At 39.9% G+C, this 24,897-nt stretch overlaps 1 protein-coding gene across 1 annotated transcript in view; it reads right to left on the bottom strand.

Moving 5' to 3' along the window:
• LOC126191068 (cytochrome P450 6k1-like) overlaps positions 1–13,473 on the bottom strand; it is a 59,041-nt gene extending 45,568 nt beyond the window's left edge. The window contains exons 1-3 of the mRNA XM_049931787.1: positions 13,453–13,473; positions 9,586–9,867; positions 9,225–9,463 (exon numbers count right to left, since the gene is read on the bottom strand). Of these exons, the coding sequence (XP_049787744.1) occupies positions 9,225–9,463; positions 9,586–9,805 (459 nt within the window). The 5' untranslated portion in view covers positions 9,806–9,867; positions 13,453–13,473. The remainder of the gene's footprint in view (positions 1–9,224; positions 9,464–9,585; positions 9,868–13,452) is intronic.
• Positions 13,474–24,897: the final 11,424 nt, after the last annotated feature.

The raw sequence follows: 24,897 nt of genomic DNA, 5'->3' as shown, positions 1-24,897 counted from the left end.
AAGTTCAATCAAAGGAAATGGAAGCTTGGAAGAAATATACGTATGCGTCGTGAAAGCAATAGAGCGTCTGAGTAAATTTGAATGACGCAGGGTGTTCGGCCACCGGGTAATGTTATCTTTCGGCTCGCAAACGGCACATTAGCTGCAATGATAATACGTATGAAGTCACAGTGAACAGAAAAGGGTTATTCCCAGCGATGAGCGGATAGTGGGTGATGCAGTATGGCAACAAGAAAGGATTATCGAAATCGGATTTGTATACTCATAACGAACGTACTGGTTAGTCAGTGTCAGAACATGTGGTGCGGACAAGGAACTGGTGTGAAGCAAACGAAATGACAATTGCATAAAAGCTACAACTTGCCTAAAAGTAATTATCTGTAAATCGAAATGTACCATTTCAATCATGCAACAATTACACACGGTGTTCATTTTAACGCAAGACATTGAAATATGTCGAAAACTACACATCGGATCAAAAAGAGGTATAATTCCAGTTTCTTTCTGTTGGAGAAGGACATCCAACGACCTGAAGAAGGCTAGATTACTCTAGCTGAAACCTGGGTAAAGACCAGTAACATTTAGCAACTGAGGCGGATTTTTGACATATTAATTTATCACAGTTGCTGACATGGCTGCAACATGTTAAAAATTCCTGGAAATGTAATACCGTTTAGATAACCTCTGTGCTACAGACGGCGCACACGTTTAAGGTGACCATCGAACCCCCGACCCTCATTTTCTCGTGACATTCACGATATTTCTAGCTGTGTCCTGAATTGTTTGAAAAGTAATTCGGGACACCTATTTGACCCGAATTTAACAATTGTGACACGATTTATCCCGAATTATATATTCATTTAATCTGTATCCGTATGCTGTTACTGAAAGGGTTTTTTCCCAAATGAGTGATGTATGGAACAGCGACAAACCACAGATTGTTGTAGAAACTACGAAAGCAATGTTAGTGACTAGAGTGAATTATGAACAACCTTGAACTGAATGTTTTAATTATGCTGTTGAAGAATAAAGACATGCTGAAGATAATTTACACTACTGATGAATACTGTATGTCTGTTCACACTCCTTCATCTTATGTACTAATAAAATCTAAATTAAAGTACTTCTTGTAACAAATTAAGGTAAAAGTTTGCTGCATTTATTATATTTAATTAAGATTTCTATTTGCAATATCAAAATTTTTTAATGTGTTTGGGGTTTGGCAGTAGAAAATATGATCACCTTAACACAATTATCTCTGTTAAGCAGCCACTAGAACCTTAGGTGTTTATGAACATTATGCCTCAATTGGTTCAAATGTCTCTGAGCAATATGGGACTTAACATCTGAGGTCATCAGTCCCCTAGAACTACTTAAATCTAACTAACCTAAGTACATCACACACATCCATGCCCGAGGCAGGATTCGAACCTGCGACCGTAGCGGTCACGCGGTTCCAGACTGAAGCGCCTAGAACCGCTCGGCCCCACCGGCCGGCATTATGCCTCAAACTGCGCTTTTCTACCTATCCACATTTCTGGTATATATATGTGATAAAAGTTATACAGACAATTTTGGAACACCCTGTATTTTCCATACTTCCCTGTTGATACAATGAGAAGCCGCCAAGAATGGGCGATCACATACACCGCGACGCCGCCCAGGCCGCCAGACAACTGAATATCTTAAATGTCATTTACCTTATACTCATTGACACGTATAAAATTGATGTCTTTTACGTTTATAGTCCTTACTCCAGATTAGTACTAAGTCTGACACGAAATTCTCTATAACGAGCTTTCGCAAATCCTTGTTACTCCCACGTGTAATTTATGTCTGCTGATCTGTAGGAGGCGCGCGCCCGCTGACATTGTCAGCACTGAAACTCATGTCCCCCGCTCCTCCCGGAACATCGTGGTCATCGGCCAACTTATCGTCCACAGACTGTGTGTGTTAGGAAAAATAATTTGACCCGAGTTTTCACGGTTTAAGTTTCTGTCTGGTGTCGCAATTTAAGCAATGGCAGGCGTACCTTAGCGATACATCAGTTTAATTAGTTACGCGTTAATGGAACCTGGAATTATTTATCCCACATCGATATATGTATCAGTTTTAAATGATAATAAAATTTATCCATTCTGTACATAATTGATCGGACATGTGTACCGCTTATTTTAACTTTGCCATGCCCCAGAGATGTGTCTTCGGTTAGGCCTACCGTCTGTCAGTATAATGTAGCACTGATTTAGCTCTACTAACTGAACTACTGCAGGCTGGTTTTACTCAGAAGAATGAATGGGTAGCACGGCCATCTAACCATCTAAAACACTAAAGAGTTGTTTCAGTTAAACAAATCAGTACCTGGTTCAACGTATAGAAAAACTACTCTTTGTTTCCACTTGAAAAGAAAGAATGAGTAATTCAGTCAATATGCAAAGCTACAACTATGTCGAATCTTTCCATTCGATTGCTCATACTAACTGCTTTCACTCGAAAAAAATCATGAATAATAATCCAGCCGACAGGTAAAACTACAACCTAATGACACGATTGTTTTCATTCGGTTGCTCCCACATATTGGTTCTATTCAAAAGAATGAATGAGTAGTCCGACCAACGGAACGATTTTTTTCATTCGGTTGCTACCACAGTCTGGTTTCATTCAAAATAATGAATGAAGAATTCAACCGATATGTATAACTACAACCGAATGAGTCGATTGTTTTCCAACAACCGAATTATCTATTGTTTTCATTCAGTTGTTCCCATCACTGACGTTGACAACTTATTCGTCTTTGTCTCTTCCAACCATTCTTGCTGCAGGCACTCGAGTATAACGTTCCTGTGTCAAGTGGGCATTTCATACCACACGTAATTCTGAAAGTCGGACACGTACAGTTCTTCAGTCCTATTTGTGTTGTGTACACTATCTAATCTGTGCTGGAAACTTCATTTCAGTCACATCAATGGTTTTCCATGCTACTATATTTACAAACGTTAGATTTCAGATTCATGTACATCGCTGTTTGAAAGCAACGTCAATCGTTACAAGTGTCTCAGACAGAATGGGAATGACAGGTGTGCCCACACCGGGACATGTATACGTTTACGTCTACATGCATACTCAGCAAGCTAGTTTACGGTGCAAGGCGGTTGGTACCACGTACTACCAGTCATATCCTATCCTGTTCGCAAATACAGCGAGAGAAAAACAACTGTCTATACGCTTCCGGGTCCTTGCGCGAAATGTGCCTTGGTGGCAGTAGAATCGTTATGCAGCCGGCCTCAAATGGGACTTCTCTGAATTTCCGCAATAGTGCCTCGCAAAAAAATCCATCCAGGGTTTTCATTTAAATTCACGTGCATACCCGTCATATCTGCGAACTGATGATCGAACCTACCAGTAACAAAGCACGCCTCTAAATTGTTTCGATGTCTTCTTTTACTTCATTTGCTTCGCTCCCAAAAACTCAAGCAGTATTCGAGAAAGGGTCACGGTAGCGTTCTATATGTTGTTGTTGTTGTTGTGGTCTTCAGTCCTGAGACTGGTTTGATGCAGCTCTCCATGCTACTCTATCCTGTGCAAGCTTCTTCATCTCCCAGTACCTACTGCAACCTACATCCTTCTGAATCTGCTTAGTGTATTCATCTCTTGGTCTCCCTCTACGATTTTTACCCTCCACGCTGCCCTCCAATGCTAAATTTGTGATCCCTTGATGCCTCAGAACATGTCCTACCAACCGATCCCTTCTTCTAGTCAAGTTGTGCCACAAACTTCTCTTCTCCCCAATCCTATTCAATACCTCCTCATTAGTTACGTGATCTACCCACCTTATCTTCAGCATTCTTCTGTAGCACCACATTTCGAAAGCTTCTATTCTCTTCTTGTCCATACTAGTTATCGTCCATGTTTCACTTCCATACATGGCTACACTCCATACAAATACTTTCAGAAACGACTTCCTGACACTTAAATCTATACTCGATGTTAACAAATTTCTCTTTTTCAGAAACGATTTCCTTGCCATTGCCAGTCTACATTTTATACCCTCTCTACTTCGACCATCATCAGTTATTTTACTCCCTAAATAGCAAAACTCCTTTACTACTTTAAGTGTCTCATTTCCTAATCTAATTCCCTCAGCATCACCCGACTTAATTCGACTACATTCCATTATCCTTGTTTTACTTTCGTTTATGTTCATCTTATATCCTCCTTTCAAGACACTGTCCATTCCGTTCAACTGCTCTTCCAAGTCCTTTGCTGTCTCTGACAGAATTACAATGTCATCGGCGAACCTCAAAGTTTTTACTTCTTCTCCATGAATTTTAATACCTACTCCGAATTTTTCTTTTGTTTCCTTTACTGCTTGCTCAATATACAGATTGAATAACATCGGGGATAGGCTACAACCCTGTCTCACTCATTTCCCAACCACTGCTTCCCTTTCATGCCCCTCGACTCGTATAACTGCCATCTGCTTTCTGTACAAATTGTAAATAGCCTTTCGCTCCCTGTATTTTACCCTTGCCACCTTTAGAATGTGGAAGAGAGTATTACAGTCAACATTGTCAAAAGCTTTCTCTAAGTCTACAAATGCTAGAAACGTAGGTTTGCCTTTTCTTAATCTTTCTTCTAAGATAAGTCATAAGGTTAGTATTGCCTCACGTGTTCCAACATTTCTACGGAATCCAAACTGATCTTCCCCGAGATCCGCTTCTACCAGTTTTTCCATTCGTCTGTAAAGAATTCGCGTTAGTATTTTGCAGCTGTGACTTATTAAACTGATAGTTCGGTAATTTTCACATCTGTCAACACCTGCTTTCTTTGGGATTGGAATTATTATATTCTTCTTGAAGCCTAAGGGTATTTCACCTGTCTCATACATCTTGCTCACCAGATGGTATAGTTTTGTCAGGACTGGCTCTCCCAAGGCCGTCAGTAGTTCTAATGGAATGTTGTCTACTCCCGGGGCCTTGTTTCGACTTAGGTCTTTCAGTGCTCTGTCAAACTCTTCACGCAGTATCGTATCTCCCATTTCATCTTCATCTACATCCTCTTCCGTTTCCATAATATTGTCCTCAAGTACATCGCCCTTGTATAAACCCTTTATATACTCCTTCCACCTTTCTGCTTTCCCTTCTTTGCTTAGAACTGGGTTGCCATCTGAGCTCTTGATATTCATACAAGTGGTTCTCTTCTCTCCAAAGGTCTCTTTAATTTTCCTGTAGGCAGTATCTATCTTACCCCTAGTGAGACAAGCCTCTACATCCTTACATTTGTCCTCCCTGCTTAGCTATTTTGCACTTCCTGTCGATCTCATTTTTGAGACGTTTGTATTCCTTTTTGCCTGCTTCATTTACTGCATTTTTATATTTTCTCCTTTCATCAATTAAATTCAATATTTCTTCTGTTACCCAAGGATTTCTATTAGCCCTCGTCTTTTTACCTACTTGATCGTCTGCTGCTTTCACTACTTCATCCCTCAGAGCTACCCATTCTTCTTCTACTGTATTTCTTTCCCTCATTCCTGTCAATTGTTCCCTTATGCTCTCCCTGAAACTCCCTACAACTTCTCGTTCTTTCAGTTTCAGCGTTGTATATGCTATCTCCTTTATAGATGCGTTGTAGTTTCCAAAAATGCTGCCAGGGACGAAGTCGACCATTGCCTTCTCGACTACCAGCCTGACGTGCTCATTACATTTCATATCACTTTGCAGTGTTACGCCTAGATCTTTCATCGATGGGACTCCATCAAGCAGCCCACTACTAATGCTGTATTCGAAAGTTACAGGATCTTCTTTCGTACTCATCCGCATTAACTTACTTTTTCCTACGTTTAGAGTAAGCTGTCCTTCATCACAATTAGAAATTGTAAGTTATTTTGTATCCCTCTGCAATCACTCAGCGACGACACCTTTCCGCGCACCACAGCAACATCATCCATCAGGAAGATTCGTAAAATGCTGTTCGCCTTGTCCACAGGTTCACTTTGCTAGGACCTCGCTGCTGTTTCAGATTACACGGCTGACAATTCACGGAGTGCCAGTGATGGAGTTTCTGCCACGAAGGGCAAGTCGTGTTCAAATGGATGGTTTTGGTGTCTCGGAAATACTAATTTGACGCCTCGACTGTCCATATGATATTACTGATGGTTCAACCTGCCCCGTGCTAGACAGTCATGTGTGTATATGTTCTCCAAGGAGGCATTTATAAACTAATGCTTGATAAGCGCTTTTCCAATGAAGTGTCGTTGCAGTGATGAGCGTCAAACCTTTCAAGATTCCATAGTGATCCTGGAGTCAGTGGATGCATTTCCGTAACTGCGATACGTTCAGCTGTTCAATGGGCATAGGGAGAAACGGAATTGAGTATTGTACGGAAGCTTTCGCCAATAAACTGAAAGTCGATGTCGACGCTGGCATGCATATGAAACACATTACTGCTGGTGGGTCTTACTTTAATAAACTAAAAAAGACTCCGTCCGATCACGTCTCGGAGGACCCAACGGTACCGACCGGCCACCGTATCGTCCGCAGAATAAAGCATCACTTGGTTCGGATATAGAGGAGCATGTGGTCTCCCAGTCGTTGTCAGATTTCGTGTCAGAAGCAGCTACTTCGCAGTCAAACAGCTCCTCAACTGGCCTCTCAAGGGCTGAGTCCATTACCACAACACTCCAATTGCAAGGTTTTTCAAAAATGGCTCTGAGCACTATGGGACTAAACTTCTGAGGTCATCAGTCCCCTAGAACTTAGACCTACTTAAACCTAACTAACCCAAGGACATCACACACATCCATGCCCGAGGCAGCATTCGAACCTGCGACCGTAGCGGTCGCGCTGTTCCAGACTGTAGCGCCTAGAACCGCTCGGCCACTTCGGCCGGCTTGCAAGGTTTTTCTGAGTGATAAGTTTAGATACATGACTGATTGCCTCCAAACTAATTATTACGGCGCACTGCTCAGCTATATCTGATGACGTAATCTGACGTCCTTCAGAGTTCATCTGTCACACTATTAGGGTTTGGTGACACTGAGTTTTCACAGTTGCAGAGCTAACACACTACTATATCTGTCTACATCTACACCTACATCTACATGGTTACTCTGCAATTCTCACTTAAGTGCCTGGCAGTGAGTTTATCGAACCATTTTCATACTACTTCTCTACCATTCCACCCTCGAATGGCGCGTGGGAAAAAGGAACTACTAAATCTTTCCGTTCGAGCTCTGATTTCTCTTATTTTATTATGATGAGCATTTCTCCCCACGTAGGTGGGTGTCAAAAAAATTTATACATTCGGTAGTGAAAGTAAGTGATTGAAATTTCGTAAATAAATCTCGCCGCAAAGAAAACTGCCTTTGTTTTAGTGACTGCCACCCCAACTCGCGTCTAAGTGACACTCTCACCCCTATTGCGCGATAACACGAAACGAGCCCTTATTTGCACTTTTTCGATGTCCTCCATCAATTCTACCTGGTAAGGATCCTATACCGCGCAGCAGTATTCCAGCAGAGGACGGACATGTGTAATGTAGGCTGTCTCTTCAGTGGGTTTGTCGCATCTTCTAGGTGTTCTGCCAACAAAGTACAGTCTTTGTTTCGCCTTCCCCAGAATATTATCTATGTCGTCTTTCCAATTTAAGTTGCTCGTAATTGACAGCCTTTAGATTTGTGCGATTTATCGTATACCCAAAATTTATAGTATTTCTTTTAGTGCCCATGTGGATGACCTAGCACTTTGTTTGGTGCTAATTGCCACTTTTCGCAGCATACAGAAATTGTATTTAGATCATTTTGTAATTGGAACTGATCATCTGATGATTCTACTAGACGGTAAATTACAGCATCATCTGCAAACAATCTAAGGGGGCTGCCCAGATTATCACCTAGATCATTTATGTAAATCAGGAACAGCAGAGGGCCCATGACACTACCTTGCGGAACGCCAGATAACACTTCTGTTCTACTCGATGATTTACCGTCTATCATTACGAACTGTGACCTCTCTGAGAGGAAATTCCGAATCCAGTCACACAACTGAGACGATACTCCATATGCACGCAATTTGATTAATAGTCGCTTGTGAGGAACGGTATCAAACGCCTTCTGGAAATCTAGGAATATGGAATCGATCTGAGATCCCTTGTCGACAGCACTCATTGCTTCATGGGAATAAAGAGCTAGCTGTGTTGCACAAGAACGATATTTTCTGAATCCGTGTTGGTTATGTATCAATAAGTCATTTTCTTCAAGGTGATTCATAATGTTCGAGTACGGTATATGCTCCAAAATCCTACTGCAAATGTGACATGGGTCTGTAATTCAATGGGTTACCCCTATTTTCTTTCTTGAATATTGGTGTGACCTGTGCTACTTTCCACTCTTTAGGAACAGACCTTTCGTCAAATGAGCGGTTGTATATGATTGCTAAGAAAGGCGCTATTGTGTCTGCATACTCTGAGAGGAACCTGATTGGTATACCACCTGGACCGGATGACTTGCCTTTCATAAGTGATTTGAGTTGTTTCGCAACACCTAAGGTATCTACTTTTATGTCACTCATGCTAACAGCTTTTCTGGTTTTGAATTTTGGAATATTAACTTCTTCTTTCGTGAGGGAATTACGGAAAACTATATTTTGTAACTCCACTTTAGTGGCACCATCATCGGTAACATTACCATCGTTATTGCGCAGTGACGGTATTGACTATTTTTTGCCACTGGTGTACTTTACATACGACCACAATCTCTTTGGGTTTTCTACCATATTTTGAGACAATATTTCATTGTGGAAACTATTAAAAGCATATCACATTGACGTGCGCACTAGATTTCGAGAATCCGCGAAACTTAGCTGTTAGTAAATTGTATAAATTTCACTGCTAAAACAGAAAGTTCGACTGAAATTTTGGCCTAGCGAATACGGCCTTGGTCCTAAAGTCTCATTCAGATATTTGTAGGTCACAATTTTCTGTTTGAATCCCAAATAATGTGTCACCATTTACTTGTATTTAGGAGAATATGACTCAGATTGGATACTTTGTGTGAAATTGTAGTTGTTACAAAATCATTCTTGGACTAAGGTATTTATGACAAATAGGGAATTGTGCATACTATTAATTTGCAACTAAGTACAGTACTTTAAGGAAATCAGAGGAATGTTTGTGAGCTGTGAACAATATCTATCTATAATATTGACAGATCCATTTTTGTTACTTACTTGGCACATCATTTTGAGCTTTCCTGTCGTAAAGGCAGGCGACATCTTAGCTCGCAGTCTCTTCCATCTGCCTCCGTTTAAGTTGAATAAATGATAACTCAGTGGGTCTTTCTCATCGAAATGAACATTTCTGTGGGAGAATGCATCAAACTCCTTGACTAACACCAGTCGGATGAGATCCGGGTCGACCAGCAACAGAGCTGGTTTGCTGAAGAGATATACTCCCACGTATCTCTGATCTGAAATGTATGAGACATTAACAGTGGGTGAAAATATATTCTGTATTATCAAATAAAGTTACAATTAAAATTGTAAACAATACAAAGAAAAGGCAGTTCAGACAGGTATTGCTCCATAATACCTCCGAAACGCTTGTAGAGCTCTTGGAAGATGAATTCCAGACGAGTCAGTCCAAGAAACACTCTCGCTATATTGCCAAATGGGATCACAGTTGGTGCCTGCGATACGCCCTTCTTGGTCCAGTAGCTGTAGCGGTGAGAGTACCAAGAGTAGACAGCCGCCGCCGCCACCAGGGCTACGGCCAGGAATTCACTCAGCCATGATTCCAGAAACAGGCCCATGGCAAGACCGAGCTTATCCACAACTAGGGTTATCTGGTAGTCGTCGGAAATTTCCAACCGATCTGTTGAAGCACAAGCAAAACAAAGAAACTGAAAGTAATACACTACACCATTAGGTGTTTAAGCCTACCTATATTCATTTTCTGTGAATTAGTTGTTCCAACCTAAGGCTTTCCAGACTCGTTTCGGTAGGAGGTGGCAGAAGAGATTTTCTCTGCCGTAATATTACGGAATAGAAGTGAGGAGGTGCTGATTGCAATCCCTGGTTAGTACAGGACTACTTTGTACTGTAAAATAAGGGGGCGTTGGTAGCGGAGACAAACCCTCAGTGTGACTATTATAATTTATTACCTGCCAGCACTGGACTTTATTTTTTACTGATTTATTTGGTATTTGACTACATCCATTATGGTGTAGCATGTATGTGGGGGCTGGATCGTTGAGAATTGGGAATTAAGAGATGGTGAGATATCAGTCGGGCAGGAAGAGCTTGGGTTGCAGCCTTGACAAGGTATGAACACATGGTGCAGATTACAGCTGATACAGCGGATGTATCTCAGGACTAGTCCCGTGAAAAATGGGTGGGAGACGGTTAAATCGTCCTTAGAAAGGTGTTTGGAGAAGACTGGAAGGCTTAAGTGATAGTATAGGCGCCGCAGAGACTATAAGGAATAATTTGGCGTGTTGTGACTTGTAACACAAATGAAGATTTTGTACCTGGATTATTATATTCTCAGAGCCTTTGGACTAATCACAAACACCTCAGATTGTGCAAAGGTCCAGAAACTATTCGTTCAAATTAATTCAGGAGATAGACAGCATCAAAACAAATATAATTACTTACGGTGCATATGTTGCCTGACGGCAATATTTCATGTTACCAACGATTTACACAGAAGGTAGTTTAGCACACTAATTACAGCAGTGGCATTCACAGGAACTCTGACCGAATGCAAAAATATCAGGTAAGGCCTAGTTTTGACTTTCGACTAGCAACTGAAATGCACAAACATCTGGCGTTCTTATTTACTTTTCGTAGTAAGCTTTTCGGAAAATTTGACTTCCATCTTCAGAGGGATTTATTGAACGTAGACGTAATATGGAGGATTCACAACTGCCATTAATTGAGCAACCTGTGACAATTGTTTTCAGTGGTCAGCGCCATCTTCTCCAAACCTATTTACGTCACGCACTTCACTTTTCATGAACTGATTTCAGCAGAGAGTACTGTGATTCCGCTGTCATGTCAAAATCATTACTTTGTGGTACGTGAGGAATTTAATATTTTGCCAAAAACGAAGTTGAAATACTTTATTGTTGAAATGATCTGTGCAGTTTAAATAACTGACGAATATATTTTGAATGTAATAAACTAGAATGACTCTACAGTGACTCCGCATGCAGCATCGTCTAAGCCAGCGATTACCAAAGAGGTCTGTATCGAACCCCAGTGGTCGACTTCAAATGCATGGGGGCCGTATCAGCGAAAAGAAAAGTTCGAGGACCACGAAAGTGGATGACATTTAGTCACATCGCAATCAAATTCCAAATTGCAAGATTCCGAATTATTCTCATGTGCTGAAGCTCGCTCTTGTGTACGCTATTGTCAGTCTCATCGACTAAGAGAGGTGGAGCAACTCTGCAATTTTGGTCTCCTGTTCGCAGCATTCAGCGACATCTTTGGTCTTTTTTCTAGGTATACTCCGTAAAGTAGTACTCCTTGTCCTTCTTAGGAGAGTGAAAAGGTTTCTGGTGCTGCCCACGATGAACCAGAAAACTCTTCGCCATTCATCAAGAGATGTATTAATTTGCGACACAACACTATAAGTCACACAATCACTTTGCAACAGCTATGTGCGCAGGCTCTGTAACACGTCACTGTGATTGGCAGTGGCTGGAGACAAAACATGAGGGGGCCAAAGGCGACCAACTTTTACAGACTTCTGCCAGTCCAAAACTAGGGAGCCCTCCAGTTAATGTTGACAACTCTCCAAAATGAAATAAGCTAAATGTGTCTACAAAAAAGCCACGCAAAAGCTGGAATGAAAAAAGGGTATAAATTGTGCTGATTTATTTTTGCAATGATTATACCGTGCGAGGAATTTAAGAAGAGGAGGGATAGGGATTGTATACGAAAAAACGATAAGGTAGATATTGTTAGATAAGTCCGTTTTTATGAAGAACAGTTGGATCAAATGTTATACACAGACAAGCCAAAATGTAATCAACAATGGAATTTGTTTGATGGGACTTTCTTTCTTTGGAATCATGATCCTGCAATATAATTTACCCACATTTACTCATATCAGGAATGTAATTCAGTTTTGCTGCTGTGCTTAGAACATCTGACTTGCGATACTTTGCTGATGTCAGCAGTCTAATAATATATATTGATAAAATACTGAAGTGTGTTTTGAACTCTTAGTCCAATGCAAACAATTTTCCTTTAATAAACATGGATTTTAATTCTTTCCTATGGTCAAGAAATAACTCTAGAAAAAGCAACACTTCCGGATGCTAGCTAAATCACTTATTTGCCAGCTAAATGGTATCAGAAAGAAGCTAGGGCTAGACCTAAAAAGCTTATTTGACAACACTGCCTCCAGTATTAATTTCTAATCATCTCTCGCTGCCCCTCCTCCGAAAGCCATAAAAAATCACTGTTTTTTTTTTTAAACCGGTGATAAAATTTCGTATGATGAAATCATTTTCTACACTGTATGCTGTTCATTTTTGAAACACAACCTACGACCAGCTTACGAGTGATGACACTTTATGCAGGACATGACCATCATTTTGCAGGACAATGCTCAAGGACGTACAGTGCAAGCTGTTACTGATTTGTTTGACTGATAGGGTTGCTAAGTGGATTACCATCTACTGCCCTCCCCTGACTTAAGCCCTCGTGAGTTCACCTCGATTTCTAAACTGAAGTAAACACTTCACGGCATTCGCTTCAGAACTACTACAAATTCGTCGGGCAAAGACCGCGCCGCTCGAACTGTCAACTCAACTGGCACTGCTAAAAGTATTCTACGACATCCACATCGCTGGCAACGGGTTATACACAATGCTGGTGACCAATATGAAGGTCAGTGAAACTTTGAAACACGTATCTATTTTGTACAATCTGTAAATAAATAGTTGCCACAATTAAAGTTCCCACCCCCGTATTTTTCAGAACATAACTTAATGATTAATTACGGAAGTATTTACCTTCAAAAAGGCCAGTGCAATTAAACTAAGCTCTCCTGATGCACCGATTCATATCTTACCTACGAAGCCAAGTACGAATATATGCCACCAGTACGCAACGTTTCCAGGCTCCCAAACGTAAAGCTAGAAATAATCTGTATCTCCTTACCTAATAGGTATTTGCATTACAACTAACTGTACAGATTTAACAGAGACAGTCCACGATATTTCTGACAAAACATCGTTTCAGAACAATACCCTATGAGAGAATGTAGGCATGTGCACGTTCCCAGAGCACAAATTTTTCTATTCTGGTTTAGAAAGTGTGATTGCTGACATGTTTTACTGTATTCTACCCAACTTAGTGCCACCTCATGACAACAGTATCAGCAGTATAGCGACATTACGGTATGTCAGCGACCACTGCAAATATGTGTAGGAAATTTTCTTACCTCTGTAGCCGATGGCGAAGAGGCCAACCACTCTGGTACCTGTCGTTGTCGTCCCCTCTCTTATAAGCAACAGCATCTGATAAGGCGCGTCCGTAAATACTGCGTGAAAAACGTAATTGCGCATAAGAAGAGATCCTGATAAGATAATCGACAGAAACGCAGGGTATCAAGATTGAGCAGCGTTGGTAATTAAACCATAAACTTCCGGTGCAAATGATTCACAGCAGTGTACTCTCGACACCTTTTCGTGACATGTAATTTCGTTTGTGATCCGATAACATAATTGTCTGCGTACTTTCTCCTTGATTCTTTTACGAGTTTTCTTACTTAGGCAAGAATTTTCAGATGAAAATTCTTGCCTAAGTAAGAAATCTCAGTTTTGAAATTACTACACAGCACAGTACTGTTGCTCATTTTCAGCGGTTGCGAATTGATACTATCCTACTAAATTGTATTCTGTGGATCTCATTATTGGAGGATAACTCAGATGAGAGATACCTGAAGGTAAATATTGATGGAGAGAAATACTAGAAAGGAGCTAATTGTGTTAACATTAAACTGTTGTTAAACTGCTGTATACTGTCTTGTGCTTAGGCAGGCTGTAAGCAAACACACAAAAATGAAGTAGGAAGCACTTCTCCAAAACAATCTGCTCTTAACTCGTTCATACTAAGTATCTGCTACTTTTCTTTATCTTCGTGTTGAGTGATTGGGATTACGTCACAGATTTAATGTCTCCTCTTTCTTTAATGTTTCCTATTTTTTCAGCACTTATCCATGTTCTCGCAGTAATCCTTCATCTTCTCCTCACGTTATATTTTTCTTTCTTCCGTCCATATTATCTGAGTTTTCTTACTTCTGTGTTGAAAGCCTTGCAAACTAAGTACAGGGTGACACAGAAAACCGGGAACATTTCCACAATAAAACTAGAAATGATGAAGCAAAGAAATTTCATTCATAGTAATTGAAACCATACAACTGTGCCATTTACGAAACATTGATGGCATTTATCATTTTGTTAAAATTACGTCTTTTAGACGGCGTACTCCTGTACGAATACATTCATGAAATCTACTGTTGAGATTCCTCATTGACCGCTGCAACATCTCAGCTGGGATACTGTGAATTGCATCCAGAATTCTCTGTTTTAACTCATTCGGGGTTCTTGGTCGAGTCGTGTAAACTTTGCTCTTGAGGTAACCAGGGGGGCAGGGGATGTTACCGAATCGTGAGATCACACGGTTGCCAAACAATTCTCGCACATATGCCATTGATTGCGGTGCAGTGTGTGATGTCGCTCCGTCCTGTTGAAACCAGGCTTCTTGAACGTTTGGAAAGTTCTTCAATGCACGTGTAACGAAAGTTCGTAACATCTCCACGTAACGATCGGCATTGACGGTTATTGTGTTTCCCTGTTCATTTGCGAAAAATACGGTCCGATAATCCTATATGATGTCACTTTACTAGCGTATCAAGGGCGCTCAAAACGTCATTGTGATTTGTGTTTGCCCAGTAACGGTAGTTCTGTTTATCCACATACCTGTGAGATGAAAATGTGCATCTGACATCCACAACTTGTTTAGAAATTCTTCATCATTGTTTATTTTTATTATCGTTTGTCGGCAGAATCCTAATCGTAACCGGTAATCGTTGTCTTTCAACTGTTGCATCATCTGTAGTTGGTACAGATGAAATTTTAAATCAAGAAGAATTCTGTGGACAGTCACCTGGGACATTCCAATCACTGCTGCTTTCTTTATAAATGAATGTCGTGGGATCCGTTCAGACAGACACGCGTACAACATCAATGTTCGCTGGAGAACGCACATTTCTTAGTCGTCCTGTTGGTTTTTTCTTGAGGGCAGATCCAGTCTCTTCAAAGTTTTTAATCCAAAATTTTGTTGCGTGTTTCGACGGAATAGCATCAGACGTCCTAAATTATAAAAATGTCGTAACTCCCTCTGCGCCAGCACTATCATTGTTTTTATAAAACATTTTTATGGCTAACACACGCTGTTCTCCGCTCCACTGATCCATGATTACTGAAATAGCGTACTGTTTACTCGCTGTCACGAACGTGCAGTGCTGCCACCTGTCCACAGCTGCCACAACTCATCTCAAACATTCCCATTATTCTGTGTCACCCTGTATTTTTTCTTTTGTTTCTTTTTTTACAGTTCTCTGATTTTGTTTCTCCCTAGTTCTTTCTGCAATCCGTGCCATTGTTGACTTTTTTTTCCATGAAATAGGACGAATATTTTTTTTGGCCGATTCACTCCTTTTATTGCACCTGTTAACTTTTTAGCTATATGTCTTTCAAGTGCATCTGTTCTGTCTGGGCTGTAGACAATTGTTAAGTACATAAACGTTTTGGTCTTACGTTATGCTATAGCGCTTTAGCTTTTTATTTATAGAGATGCATTTCTTGAAGTACCGGTAGATATTATTAGTTAAAGTATATTCTTCTTCCATTTTCTGATTCTTTCATCTATTGCAAATCCTTCTTGTCCATTCTGTGGTGTCGTTTCTCCAAGATATGGAAATTCATTAATTCATTCTATTTTATCTGCATCTGTTAATGTTAATTTTTGTACACTTTTTATATTCATTATGTAATTTGTTTCTTTTTAGCTGAAATTCTGAGAGCAGTTCTTCTATTGGCTATTTTATCTAGAATATTCGAGTTTCTACCTCTGTCAGATTTTCCAAAAATATTGCAAAATCGCCTTCAAAAGCTAAACAGTTCACTTTAGTTCTCTTTGAAATCTCCCTAGAATTACTGGTCCAGCTTTGTTTTTCACATGTCCAGTTGCAGATGCTTATAATCTTTTCTAAAACATACAAACAGTATATTTGAAAACAAGAAACTGGAACTTTGTTAAACTGCCTTTTTTTTAGATATGTTAAACGTATCCGTAATTTGTATGTGAATCTGCACGATTTCCATATTTGTGATTGAAACGATACAGTTTTATGTTACCTTTTTTAAAATAAATTCCTAATTGTAGAAATAATTGCTTTTATGCCATTTTAATTATTAGTTATTGCTTTATTATAATTAACAACATTAAATGTCGCCATGAAAAAGGGGTAACAGTAGGTAAGGTTTTTTATCGCTTGTGTTTACTTGGCATCCTATCATATATTACCTCCTTCAAACTAACAATGAATGCCGGAGTTTTCGTTGTGACACTGTTGTGCAACATAGCTAGTAACATCCAATGATGCCCACTGCTTCTTAACTATAGAAAGCATCTAAATATTGTTCGTTAATTCTTCGTGGGACGATTTTTCGCCCTATAACAGGGCCTTTCCGTAGCTGTGTGTTTCCTAATGAAGAAATACAGTGCTTTACAATTTCTACCTTACCCTGAGTGCCGAGTCGTTTGAAGTCTCAGAAATATTAGCGGACTTTAGCTGTGGCTTCTACACCAAGAAAGAAACGTCTAACGAAAATCTGACTACCAGGTTCCAGAGCGACTGATCAATGATTGAATTTCACTAAGTGCATCCTAGTCATTCTCTCTTACAGATACATGAAGTCGCGATCATAGGAGGAACACTGGCATGTGAATATGCACATGGGAAAAATTTAATTAACTAAATTGAAACTAAGGGGACATTTATTAACAAATTGGTTCATACTCCTGAACTGCATTAAACGTGGAACACACATAAAATCCTAACACTATGCTTCCGCAACGGCAACAAAAAATGGCTCTGAGCACTATGGGACTTAACAGCTATGGTCATCAATCCCCTAGAACTTAGAACTACTTAAACCTAACTAACCTAAGGACATCACACAACACCCAGTCATCACGAGGCAGAGAAAATCCCAAACCCCGCCGGGAATCGAACCCGGGCGCGGGAAGCGAGAACGCTACCGCACGACCACGAGCTGCGGACCAACGGCAACAGTATAAATCATCATTATTCGTGATTGGCTGGGTCGGTGGCCACAGTTTGGGTGCACATAAGCTCACACACAAAGTCTCAGACATCCACAGTACTATGGAAGGTAGTATACACCGTATTCTTGTCAATGTTAAATCATCAAAACTGGCCTGTGCGTTGCAGAGGAAAGAAAATGTGGATCTTAGGCCGTGTGGCGAAATAAATAAAAAAATATTTGTCAAATTATTGTGTTTTTTAACTATAGAATTTTTGAAAGGCTTTTTTACGGATTGTATTGACCGGCTTGAATGCGGACAAATACAGTGCTGCGTGAAATATGCCTGTAATATAATTTACCATTCCGATTAATTACATTTTGAATTCTACGTCATTGTTGATTTAATCAGAGTTCTCACCTTAGACGTAGAATTAGTCCTTCTGCCACAATATTAATTCATCAGTCGCCATCGAAGTTCTTCTCTTTGTTGACCGTGTGTATCTTCCTAAGTCGGCATCGGTTCACTTCACGAAGACGGTGGAAACCAAGGAAAACAATGCTACGTTGCTTTAAATAATTTTCGTAACACTTCGATACTTCTCACTATTTTTTTTATTCACAAGACAATAAGACTTGCTCTGCTCGTCGCACAAACCATAATTACTAACAATATGGCTGCCTTTCCGCAGACACCAAAAATTACGTCCATCCTCCACGAGGCAACAATCGAAAGTGTCCCTTAGCTCCTTCTTGGAGTATGAAACAAAAGAGAATCCAATGTGAACATTACAAAGATTATAACCTACATGCCTCTCAATTTAATCTTTGGCGCAGCCTTTAAGGTATTGCATGTCTCTGCGTTGGAATGTGTCATTACAGCCAATATTACACTATCATATTTTTTTGTCAAAGTTGATATGTCAAATATTTATGTCAAATAAATTTGATGGTGTAATAGAGAACTTTGTCAAATCTCGCCTGTCGTCAAATAAATATGATCAAATCTAGGGCCTCGTCGTAGATGTGATCATAAAATTCGTTCACAGCGCTGGCGCCGCTACAGCTATTTGATGTCTCTGTAGTGTTTTTGTAAACATGGCTTCAAAGTTGGTGTATTCCTTCGACTCTTACTAAATAAACTCGTTTCGACTAAGGTGGAGGGTGAGCAAAGGGCACTGCGCATGGTATTAATTGTGTGTTGTTAGGCAGGTGGAATATTCTGCAGGCGACTTCATGTCCACAATCACAGCTACAGCCATCCACCTCTACATCTGGAAACATCCTGGCAGCTCTTTTCAACTAGCCAGAATATGGGAGGTGGTCACACTCTAAAATAAAAAATTCTTTCTTAGCTTTTGTGGCGTTCGCTGTGTTATTCAGTGGTTTGGTGTTTAACTAATTTGTAAATGAAAATTATAATCTTATTTTATTACAGAGAGTAATTACTAAATAATTTTTCTCCCTGCTAAAGATTTGGTCAAGTTGCTAAAGAACTCCAAGTTAACGTTGTGTTAAAGTGTTGTCTGTAAGTTGTGTAAGTATCACTAAATCACAGTTCATACAACTGATTCTATACAACTATTGATTATGATGGAGACAGTTATCTTCAGCAAAATGATCATTAAAACCACCGAATATCAGCCTCGCACAACACTGACGTATGTTACCTGAAACAATATTCTTCGCAACTCGTGCGTAATTAATTTCGGCTCCAGACATCAGCAAGAAAAGTTTATGATATGGATCGTGCTATGAGCACTGTTTTTTAAAGAACCAATCTGATTCGAGTTATTTTCATTAAAATGAGTTCGGAACCACCGATGCACATTTATTTTTACACATTTTTATTACCTTCAGCATTTATGTCTGCAGAGTTGCGTAATTTGAATTTGCCGCTGAGATAATTGTTAGGATGGTGGCAGACAATTAATAAAGACTTTCTATTGTTAGAGCAAATTTCGTTTTAACAGGATAAGTATTTGAAATGCTTATTAAACTTTACATTCATACTGTGCACTACATAGATTAATTTTCATCAAGCAAACCTTTGATTCTTTCGTAAGAAACACATATAAAAACGCGATACAAATCGCTATCATCAATGGCTGCGCTCTTTGCAGCGGAAAGAAGTAATTAACACTGATAATGCTTATTGAGAGAGAAATTAAAGTTACAAATAATTATTCACTCATATTTATAATAATAATGAGCTCTATTCTCAAGTAATAATTAACAAATGATTACAATTCAGATCTCAGTTTGATATGCGTCTTGCGTCCGCAACCTACAAAAGCAAACCAACAAAAGGTAAAAACAAAGGAAGACAAACGCAGATCATGAAAGGAATTTACAATGATCATTGTCTTTGTATGATACACATCGATATGTCCAATTACATCACAAAATATTATATAAATAATTAATATTTAACATTGTTTTCACTGGGTTTTTTTTTATATGTCGGATAGATAATGTTTATAGCTGTTACAGGCGTAATTTCCTCTCGTCGCGTAATTTCCTCTCGTCGCAGTGTAGCTAAAATTTATCTCGTGGATGTTACACTTTCCATTCTACTTTGTCTATGTTTAAACCCTGAATGCAACAAGTTGAAAAGCGCTTCATCTGTTTCATACTTTTTATTAATTTTTTTAGTTGTTGGAACACTAATTCCATTAATTAAATTATTCAAAAATAAAATTAGTTCTTATTGGCCATATGGTGTACTAAACATTTATTTGCCTTCACATAGTCCCCCTTTAGTGCTTTATAAATCATTTCGCACGTTTCTGGAATTCTTTTGGTTAATGTGCAATGTGATATTCGAAAGCTGTGTTGTAAATTAGAGTATCTCTCTCCTGTATTTAGAAATAGTAGTGTTACAGTTTGCTGATCTTTTGCACATACATCATTTCTCAAGAGAGTATTCTGTTTTGTAATAAGAGAAACCACTTTATTGAGCAAATACTGAAATACCCTCTCATCCATTCATAAGTAATTTATATATTAAGACTTGACTTCCTCCACTTGCAGCTCTCGAATCAAATTTTGCTTAATGCTTTTGTTATGTCGAAGTAATACCTATGGGTTAATCGAAGCATATTTCCTTTTTTCCGCCGCTTGTCTTCCAAGTACACACACAATGCAATTGTGGTATTAGTAACTGCGGCGCATAACACACAAGTTGTTGAAATTTGACGAAAAGTATGACGACAGTGTAATACACCAATTTAGCGCCACGTCAACGATCTTTGTCAAAGACATTTCGCGAACATCTAAGAAAGAAATATGATAGTGTAACACCGGCCTTAATCAGAATCATGATGTGTGAAGTGGATCATTAGCAGTTAAGGTTTTGACGCCACTGGCAACATTTGGAGGGGATTTTTCTTTATAGCTAGGACTGGCTCTTTGTGTATATGGTCTATAGTTTCGCACACACTGATCCACATAATGTTTTCTCATCTGCCAACAAAATTTTCTTCTAAATCTACATCTACATCTATATGGTTACTCAGCAATTCACACTTAAGTGCCTGGCAAAGGGTTCATCGAACAATTTTCATTCTACTTCTCTACCATTCCACTCTTGAATACGCGTGGGAAAAAGGAACACCTAAATCTTTCCGTTCGAGCTCTGATTTCTCTTATTTTATTGTGATGATCAGTTCTCCATACAAGATATTTACGCATTCGGAAGAGAAAGTTGGTGATTGAAATTTCGTAAATAGATCTCGCCGCAAAGAAAACCGCCTTTGTTTCAGTGACTGCCACCCCCACTATCAGTAACACTCTCACCCCTATTGCGCGATAACATGAAACGAGCTGCCCTTCTTTGCACTTTTTCGATGACCTCCGTCAATCCTACCTGGTAAGGATCCCATACCGCGCAGCAATATTCCAGCAGAGGACGGACAAGTGTAATGTAGGCTGTCTCTTTAGTGGGTTTGTCGATGTCGCATCTTCTAAGTGTTCTGCCAACAAAGCGCAGTCTTTGTTTCGCCTTCCCCACAGTATTATCTATGTGGTCTTTCCAATTTAAGTTGCCGTAATTGTAACTCCTAGGTATTTAGTCGAATTGACAGCCCTTAGAATTGTGCGATTTATCGTATACCCAAAATTTATCGGATTTCTTTTAGTAACCATGTGGATGACCTCGGAATTTTTTTTTTGTTTAGTGCTAATTGCCACTTTTCGCACCATACAGAAGTTCTCTCTAGATCATTTTGTAATTCGAATTGATCGTCTGATCATTTTACTAGACGGTAAATTACAGCGTCATCTGCAAACAATCTATGGTGGCTGCTCAGATCATTTATATAAATCAGGAACAGCAGAGGGTCTATGACACTACCTTGCGGAACGCCAGATATCATTTCTGCTCTACTCGATGATTTACCATATGCACGCAATTTGATTAATAGTTTCTTGTGAGGAACGGTATCATAAGCCTTCTGGAAATCTAGGAATATGGAGTCGATCTGAGGTCCCTTATCGACAGCACTCATTACTTCATGGGACTAAAGAGCTAGCTGTGTTGCACAAGAACGATATTTTCTGAATCCGTGTTGGTTATGTATCAATAAGTCATTTTTTTTCAAGGTCGTTCATAATGTTCAAGTACAGTATATGCCCCAAAATCCTACTGCAAATTGAGGTCAGTGATATGGGTCTGTAATTCAGTGGACTACTATTTCCTTTCTTGAATATTGGTGTGACCTGTTTACTTTCCAGTCTTTAGGAACAGACCTTTCGTCAAGTGAGCGGTTGCATATCATTGGTAAGAAGGGCGCTATTTTGTCTGCATACTCTGAAAGAAACCTGATTGGTATACCATCGGGACTGGAAGAATTGACTTTCTTAAGTGATTTGTTTCGCAACACCGAAGATATCTACTTTTATGTCACCCATACTAACAGATGTTCTGGTTTCGAATTATGGAATATTTACTTCGTCTTCTTTCCTGAAGGAATTATGGAAAACTGTATTTATCCGTCGCTCTTCAGTCACTATGACCTGATAACATATGGTCATGTGCCTGTTGCAACACTTTATTCCTCAGCAACAACGGAACCGCTATGTTTAGTCTAGTCAGTCAGTCAATTTGTTGACTTGCACAGCAAGCCATCATGCATTAGGAACTGTGGCTGCGACCTAAATTCCCGACAGTCCGAGTCATCTGTCTGCTCTGTCTGCGACTCACTCACACTCTTCCCAAATGCTCGTGGCACTGCGACCTTGCAGTTCAAAGTATCTGCGATTCTGTGTTTCTTCACAGGTTTATGAGTAGCTTGGTAGTAGAAGACACTCAACTTAAGAACACATCTTGTCAACCTGTTAGAGGGATCCTTTAAACGCAATAGCTATTTAAGTGAAGTGTGGACTGTTGCGAATTAAAATTTCTGCCTGTACAGGTAAAGCCGAAAGTAAGTGATCCCATAGATGATAGATGACTGCCAACATTTCCTTCTTTGTGGTCCAGTAATTGCATTCTGCTCTGTTTTGCTGTTGAGATGCGTATGCTACAGGATGTTCTTTACCATATGTATTCTGACTGAGAATGCAAACAAGAGCATTATTGCTAGGATCACAGGAAAGGATGAAATCTTTGTCAGATATTAGGAAACACCACCACAGTGTCTTTGGTTAATGCTTTTAGCAGTATCTGAAAGGCACACTCATATTCAAATTTAATGTCATTTTTCAGCGATCTATTTAATATGGATGACCAATTTATGCCAGGATTGTGACAAATTTTTGGTAATGGTTACAGAGCCCCAGAAAAGCCTGTAACTGTTTCGTTGTGTGATGGGTTGAAAATTCAGATATCGCTGACACTAAACAGGGGTCGGTTCATACATCCCTTCACTAATAACATGGCCCACATACTTGATCTAAGTCTGTGCAAAATTTCATTTTTCAATACTTAGCGTCAGGTGTGCTTCCCATGGTCTATGGAACACTTCCTCCAACAGTTTTACATGTCCATTGATATCCTCCAAAAACCTATAATGTCATCGAGATATACCATACATTTTCCAGATTTTAGGAGACGCTAAAACCCACATAGCAATCCTCGGAATCTGGCTGGTGCACTTTTAAGCTCAAATGGCATCCTGAAATATTGAAACTGCCCCCAAGGAACTGAAGAAGTTGTTTAGATTTGTCCTCTGGCAGTACATCCAAGTGGTGGTAACCACTGCATAAATCCAATGTGAAGAAGTATTTGCATCTGCTAAGTTAACAAGTGTGTCTGTGATATTAGGTATTGGATAGACCTCGGTGGTTGTTCCAGCTTTCAGGTACCTACATTCGTAACAAAAGTGATATCTCTTTGTGTCATCTGTCAGTTCTTTCAGGACCAGGACCACGGGTGTCCACCAGGGATTATCATTAGGTTCTATGACGCCATCTACCAGCTGTCAAATGATGAATTCTTCCATGTGTGGTTGCAATTGTTTGGTATACAGTATGGTTCCCACAAACTGGGACATTATTTCCAGTCAGAGTGTGGTGTAGGGTAATCAGGGTCATAGATAATGGACCCTGTGCATTAAACAATTATGAAAGTAGTGCTTCTATAGCTCTCTGCTCACTGCCTACGAAGGACCCACTGTTTCACATATGCAGAATCGTCGACAGTATGCTTATGGCTGTGGTCAGCGCTTGACCTATCTATATAGCCTCTTCACCAACAATATCCAATGTGATGATCATTAAACCCTTCGGTAGGTTCGCGTATTCCACATCGAAATTGTCCAGGTTAAGTGAAACCAACTTTCAGTAACCACGTTACATATAAATGCTAGACTTGTGCCTACAAAGCAGTGCGCTGTACCCAAATTCTCGTTACTTTCACAGAGACCCAAACTAATTTCTGTGTATGTGGCACTACATAACATGGGTACCCATCTTTAGTGTGCGTGTGTGTGTCGACAGAGCAAACGGCAACAGCTTTATGGTCAGTATGTTTTGTGACACTTCTTTGCTTGTAACGGTGTTACCAGTGGAAACAAAGTCAATCCAATCTCAACGGTATGTCGCGAAAGATCAAGTTTAGCATGATGTTTAGTAAGCAAATGAAACCCGAGAATTCGAGAATACCATTCAGCAACCTGTGGCAACACTTCCTTTACTCAGAAAAAGTCTTCGCCCCAATGTTAAACTTGAGCAGTGTTGTCCCCAATGGGCGTATTTCATTATTACCAACTCCACGCAACCTGTAATGTGGAGACCCCAGTCTCTATCTACCGAAGAGATCAAACACGACAACTGATACATGTAACTCTGTATCTTCTAAAAACCTATGTTCCTTGCCATTAACCAAATTCAACAAGCAGCATTCCGTGTCTGCATCTGTCCATGCGGTACTACACTTTAATGGGAACTTTTTCCGATGGCTGACAGATTCCCGTTGGCGTTTCTGGAACGCTTGCGCTGACACACATTTTCCCGGTTCTTACTCCTGCGCTCTCGTGCTACGTGACCCTCTTGTCCACACTCGTAGCATTCCGGCTGATGACAGCGTTGTTAGATGTGAACCTCATTTCCAT

Source organism: Schistocerca cancellata, chromosome 6 (assembly GCF_023864275.1).
Source record: "Schistocerca cancellata isolate TAMUIC-IGC-003103 chromosome 6, iqSchCanc2.1, whole genome shotgun sequence".
NCBI classification, from domain to species: domain Eukaryota; kingdom Metazoa; phylum Arthropoda; class Insecta; order Orthoptera; family Acrididae; genus Schistocerca; species Schistocerca cancellata.
The sequence above is the reverse complement of the archived record's forward strand: the minus strand, read 5'-3'. Positions and strand labels throughout refer to the sequence as shown.